Genomic DNA, 6,861 nt, shown 5'->3' with positions numbered 1-6,861 from the left:
TGTGTGTGTGTGTGTGTGTGTGTGTGTGTGTGTGTGTGTGTGTGTGTAGGGGTGTGTGTGAGATCAAGATTGCAGATACAGTATTTTTTATTTCATTTTATTTTCATTACCCCTCTCCTGTTTCGTACCAATAACTGTGCTCATTTTGTCATCAATTTTTAAGACATGATCATTTCTCCTCCCCTCACTATGGTATTTGCTATGATATTCATTTTTACATAAACCATCTGCTTTTTTTGTTCTGAACCAGCGTAATCCAAAGGAAATGTTGTATCCCAGACTTTGATAGCAGGTCTGTTCACTGCAGATCGGCTGTGCAAGCTTTACATTGAGTCTCACTGGGAGCACGAGGCGTTTCAATAAACATTTCAATGATAATAAACATAAAAAAAACGTGATACAATGTTGGAGTCATTTTTGTTCCTTTAAATTTAGCATATTGTGAGGTTGCTGGGCATTGTGGAAAATGTGAAGTGCAATACATTATTCTGGCCGGTAGAGGGCGAAAAGATCCCATGCCAGACTCTCACATTTAAAATTTGAATTAGTTAAGGCAACATAAATGATTTTTTTTTTTTTGACAAAAATGAATCATAGAGCATAAATAGTTCAATGTGCTTTTAGAAAATCAATGTTGTAATAGGTTAGACAGGTTTGAGGTGTATATTGAGATGTAGATAAGGGAAGGGTTGTATGAGTAAGACAGGGTTCACCCAAAAGCTTGTGTTTGATGAGAAACACCTTCATTTATCTTCCACTGTCTTCTGTTCTTCTGCACCACAGCTGATAAACTACAGCATGGCTCCACCTCCAGAGCCCGAACAAAAAGAAGGACAGTTAAAGAATAAGTCAACATTTTTCTTATGGTCAACAATTCCCATGAAAAACAACAATGAATTGCTTCCGCTATAATGTGTTGTCTGTGTAGCCAAAGCCTCATTCCTCTGTTCCATAGAGTTCCATTGTTGTATAAACACTATAATAAAAAGAAAACAATGAGCCATACTGTTGCTGTGGGTGAAATGTCCAAACTGTTTTTAAAATGAACGTCTTGAACGAGCTGAGAGCCAGATAAAGGCAGGTCAATTAACAAAGAATTGAGACACAGAATAATAGATTGCCACTTAAGGACTTTTTATGGAATTTTGTTGGTAATAACATAAACATATAAAATGTCACAGGCCTTATTATATAAGTTTAATGGCAGGTGGGAGAGAAACAGATGTAGCCTACAGTGTGGTGAAATACCTTAAAAATATCATAGTATGGTTTGTCATAAACAGGTCATGTAAAGTCATAGTATAGCATGTCATGAACATGGAATAAAAAAAAGACCTAAATAAATATAATAAAAAAATCGTAGCATAAGATGACAAATAATGTCATAAAGTTCAAAAAAAGTCATCGTATTGTATGTCTGGACAAGTCACAAAAAAGTTATAGGATATGATGAACATGTCAAAAAAGTGATAGTAAAGTACGTCAAAAAATATAAAACATCATATTGTAACATGTCAGAGTGAATCGTTTTAAATGAATCATACAAATTCATAGTATAGCATGTCATAAACATGTCAAAAATAGTGAAAATGTCTGATTTATGTCATAAAAATATCATGTAAAGTCCTAACATGACAAAAAAATATAAATACAGCATGTCATGAAAATATGATAAAAAGTCATAATATAGCAGTCCATAAAAATATCGCAAAAGTCATAGTATAATATGACCAGTAAAGTCATAAAGTCGTAGTATAGTATGTCATAAATTCATGAAAAGCCATAGTATGGCAGATCATAAAAAGTCATATTATAATATGTAAGAAAAGTCATATTATAAGTCTAAATATAGTCATATATTAAGTCATAAACATATCGTGAACTAGTCAAAATAATGTTTGCATAAAATGTCGAAAAGAAATTACATAGTATCGTATGTAAAACACATTTATATTAAAAGTCATTGCATAGCATCTCATACAAATGTCTTAAAAAGTCATAGTACATCATGTCATAAGATGTCATAATGTGGTAAAAGTCATCGTATAGTACGTCATAAAAACGTAATGGCTTCAAAATATGTAAAACGTCATAGTTTACCAAAAAAGTCATAGAAAGTCATAGTATAACATGTCATAAAGAAATCCTGGTATGGTATGTCAAAAAACATAAAGTATTAGTAGTTTGTCATAAAAAGTCATAGTATACCATGTAATAAAATGTCTTAAATTAAAAAAAACAGGACCTGGAAACAGGTGTGCTCCCCATCCTCTCTACAGATCACTAATTAGCTCGATACCTTAACACTTGGGTTTGATTTGACTCACGTGTGACTCAGGTTCCTGGCAGCAGCCGTTTCCCACAGATTTATAACCTCAATTACTGCAATTCTACAACACTCCAAAAACATATATATATATTTTTTTTTAGAAATATTCATTTTTATTTTGCATATTTGTTTTAAACGTGACGTATGGCTTGGTTTATGACTTTACTAAGGTGGTGCCACAGCACCGTGAGACTCCAGTATTATCGCTGAAGCATCCGTCTGTATTCTGCAGCTGAAAAAAACCAGAAACAAAACAAAGACAACTCTGAGCAGTACAATGGGCTGGAAAAGGAGCTCGGTGCTGACACTGGCGTATACTGCATCGCTCCATTTCTCTCTCTCACTCGACTCGCACACAGACCAACAGACACCAAATACACTTACACATATTCAGTACAACATCACCTACATCCAAACACATTTACTTGATATGTATTGACAACTTTGTAATTTAGGTATCATAAAACCAAACTATCCAGACACTCTCCAAAAGTTACAGGTCCAGAAAAATAGCCTAACAAGCCGCTGCAGGTATTTAATGTGATGACTATTGTGTTTTAAGTGTTAACAAAGTCTCTCTCTCAGTAACTCTAGCAGCAGCAATACAAAATACAAAATACCAGTGTTGTCTACCTTGTTCAAGCTCATCCTTTACCATCGTATTTGCATATTCTGTTAAACTGTGATTATCACCGTGTAATCACTTGCCAGCGGTAGATAAAAGGAACAAAAAAAGGGGAGCACAATAAACATTTTGTCCATTTGAGATGAGAGACTAATAAAAATGACAAACAAACTGAACTGGGTACAGAGAGAGAGAGAGAGAGCGAGAGAAAGATCTCTAAGGCCATGGACAGAAAGGTAACCTTGAAGAGGAGGTAATTGGGCCTTTGTTTCTGGCTCTCGGCTTGGCTAATATCCAGCATTCAGCTCAGTACCTTTGGAGAAACTGCAGCCCCAGCATCGTGTCAAACATGACATATTTCTCGTTGTCTTTACCGGTGCGCTCTCCAGCAGTCGACCTGCCTCCAACCTCAGGGTCAGTGGTAAAGACAGAAACATCCAGAAGATTACCAGTCGTCTGCCACGTATGAAAAACATTCACATCGAGTGCTGATAACTGTAGCAATAGAACATTTTCATCACCTATTACAACAACAATTATATATATATATATATATATATATATATATAAAAAACAGGAAGGAGAGTGCTTTCTAAAAGCCCTTTTGATTACATCACACTCTCTCCCTGGTTAACCAGTCCTGATGATGTCACAGGTCAACAGTCACGCTGCTTTGAATCATCAGTTCGGCAGCTGCAGCTCCGCGCAGAGCTGCTCACTGCATGCGGTCGGGCTGGTGCAGAGGGTAATGGAGGAAGGCCTGCGGGGCGGCAGACATGGTGGCGAGTGCAGCCAGGGGAGGATGGATGGCGGATGGAGGGGTCGGGGACGCTGTGAGAGCGGGCGCCGGCGTGCCGGGGGAGAAGCTGTAGCTGAGGTAGCCAGCGGCGGGCGACGGGGACTGGGTGTAGGGGTACTGCTCCAGTCCCGTGGGGGCATAGTGGCTGTAGGCGGAGCTGTAGTCCAGGTAAGGGGAGGCGAGCGCTGCTGCTGCCGCTGTGGGGCTGAGCTGGGACTGCAGCACCAGGCTGGGATGGAGGAAGGCCTGCGGGTAGACGTACTGCTGGGCGAGCCTGGAGGAAGAAGGGTTAGAGGTTAAATGATCAGGCAATGAAGGAACAGAAAGTTAATCAGCAACAATTTTGATTATAGATTAATCATTTCAGTTTATTTCTTCAGCAAAAAACAAACAAAAGTATTTTTCTGTTTTTCTATTTTCTGCTGTTATTAGTCTGTATATTTTGTAACTTTTAAATCGTTATTTTCATATCTCTAAATGGCTTGGTGACACCTGATTGGAGATGCAACTACAATTGTTGTTGAGACAAAGCTCTCTTGAACTTGATCTTTTTTTGTTTCTATATGACTTTTTTTCTGCAATTTGTACAATTACAGTATATGTGGAAAAAGAAGCATGCCAAGCTAAGCCCCAAAAACAAAATGAGTGGGATAGAGGAGAGAAGAATAGAATGACACACACAGGTCTGACCACATCCATATCTGTGTCTGAATATCCAATGACAACATCTGCAAGATGTGATTAATGTGTGTTCAGAGCTGTCGCTCGGTGTGAGATCTGATCCGATTATTAAATGACATTTAAACAACAGCAACTGGAGACAGACACACACACACCCAAGTTGCAAACTGACTGCAGACCTTTCTTTACATCCCAACATTAAAAATCGGAGTCCTATTAAGGCCTCCTCCTCCTCCTCTTCCTCCTCCTCCTCTTTTATGAGCAATTATTGGCACCGTTGCCTTGAAATAGACCTTCTCCCTGGTGTTTTAAGTAATTAGCACACTGCCTGAAAAATGTTCAAAAAGAAAAGCTTTGTTCCAAATAAAATATCACCGCTTCAAAGATGAAAACGCCACATAACGAGAAATAACTATACGTAACAATAAAATCACAATTGTTGCATTTCTGAATGAAAAATGTGGTCTCTGAATTGCATGCATGCACACTCTCTCTCTCTCTCTCACTCACACTCACACACACACACACACACAGTAAATGCAGTGTATATGAGGCTGTTGTTACTCCGAGCCACGGCAGTAATGAGGAGAAAAAGTGCTCTACTGTCCTCTTGTATTCACTCATGCCCTTGCCTGAGGCTGCCCGCTTAACCTGAACTGCCTCAGTTTACATCTGGTAACAGCAACAGCAATCATATCAGAAGAAGTGGGTTAAAGCTGCTTCAGTAAAAACAATAGTACATGACAGCATGTAACACTTACACTCCCGTGATCGGCGCCTACAGTCCAACTCATTAACCTGACGGTAACCTTGCCACCAAACAGGTGATCAGGGTGGAGATGCGGCTGCTGCTGCTGCTGCTTACCCCTAAACAGAGCCAGAGCAGGGATCAGGTGTACACAACAAATACTGGGACCGGGTCTTTTCATACCCACTCTGTTGTATACACAACACACACCAGTATGTGTATCATGCCTGCCAATATTCGCCCATATGACCCATTTCAGTTTTAAAGGTATTTCACTTTACTTAACTCTTCTATGGACTTATCGAACCCAGCTGAGCCCGACTGAGGAACCTTTAAGTCCCCAATTTCTCCTCAACTTACTTAAATGTTTCTGTATCTGCTTGTTTTCATTGAAGCCAAACTAAATGACACTTAAATTGAGTGAAACATTAATAATTTTAGGACACCATGTCTTCATGGATGCACTGTCACATGAAATGGATAACTGCAGATGTCTTGTGCATCATGCTGGAAACCTTTTAGAACCTGGACTAGAATTTAAAATAAAGGTCTTCGGGATTTTCTCTTCATCTCCCACTTAAAAGGAACAGTTAATGTATTTCTCATTTTGGAAAATATGCTTATTCCCATTCCTGCCAAACGTTAGATGAGAAGACTGATACCACTCGTGTGTCTGTGCTAAAAACGGAGCAACAGCTAACAGGACAGGAATCAACACCTTATATCTGGTTTGTTTCATCTCTTTCTCCCCCTTTGGACAGAGCCAGGCTAACAGATTCCAGTCGTTATGCTAAGCTAACCGGCTGCTGGTTGTTTATTATATTTATTGAACAGACACATGAGTTGTATTAATCCTCCGGCCTTTTCCTAAAATGTCTACCTATTTCTATAAATTGAGTGTAGATTGCAGGTGTGTTGTGCATCATGTTAAACACATTTCTCTGTAATTCTGTCCGTCACAGTTGGTATTTTTTGGAAACCTTGAGATCTGGACTAAAATTGAATATAAAGTTCTGAGGATTCAAACACCAGCTGTGGAAACAACAGGAAAACAACAAGCCTGGCTCTGTCCAGAGGTAGAAATAAAAATCTACCAACCAGCACATTAATTAACACTTTGTATCTTGTTTGTTTAATCCGTACAAAAAGGAGAAAAAAAACAACAACTTGCTGTTTTATTGCGGGTTGTATGCCAGACTGTTTATTGGTTCTGAGCAGTTGCCAGGCAACCAGCAGACACTCCAAAATTACAGGTTGCCTTTGAAAGATAGTCCAACACACAATCATCCTTAAAACTGTGAACTGTCAATGTTTCCACTTCACAAAAACCAAAGTCTGAAAACAACAATACACATCGTGTTAATGTTGTAGCTTTAGCGGTGATGCTGGCGGTGCAATCAACACACCCGATAGTGTCTCTTTTTAAACAGGAAGCTCTCAGTAAAGGTCTAAACGTTCTACTGACAAGAGGTTGCAAACGATCAAGACTTCTATTTTTTTAAATTAATTTTAGCAAGTATGCGTATCATTTTTATTGGTAGAACAGTATGAGCTTCCAATCTTTGTAAACAAGATTGATTGTGGTATTTTATCACCTTAAGTGTGTGAGCCTACTGCGAAATGTGCAATCTGGATTTTAGAAAGGCCTACAGGCTGAAAACACGAGCTGTGTGTGTGTG

General features: G+C 38.8%; 1 protein-coding gene across 1 annotated transcript in view; it reads right to left on the bottom strand.

The window, feature by feature from the left end:
• Nucleotides 1–2,419: 2,419 nt before the first annotated feature.
• Nucleotides 2,420–6,861, bottom strand: part of rbm38 (RNA binding motif protein 38) — a 22,799-nt gene continuing 18,357 nt past the window's right edge. The window contains exon 4 of the mRNA XM_031844410.1: nt 2,420–4,027. Coding sequence (XP_031700270.1) covers nt 3,670–4,027 — 358 coding nt within the window. The 3' untranslated portion in view covers nt 2,420–3,669. The remainder of the gene's footprint in view (nt 4,028–6,861) is intronic.

The sequence above is a fragment of the Anarrhichthys ocellatus genome, unplaced genomic scaffold (assembly GCF_004355925.1).
Source record: "Anarrhichthys ocellatus isolate YVR2014 unplaced genomic scaffold, GSC_Weel_1.0 scaffold5, whole genome shotgun sequence".
Taxonomy (NCBI): domain Eukaryota; kingdom Metazoa; phylum Chordata; class Actinopteri; order Perciformes; family Anarhichadidae; genus Anarrhichthys; species Anarrhichthys ocellatus.
This window is presented reverse-complemented; position numbering and strand designations above follow the sequence as displayed.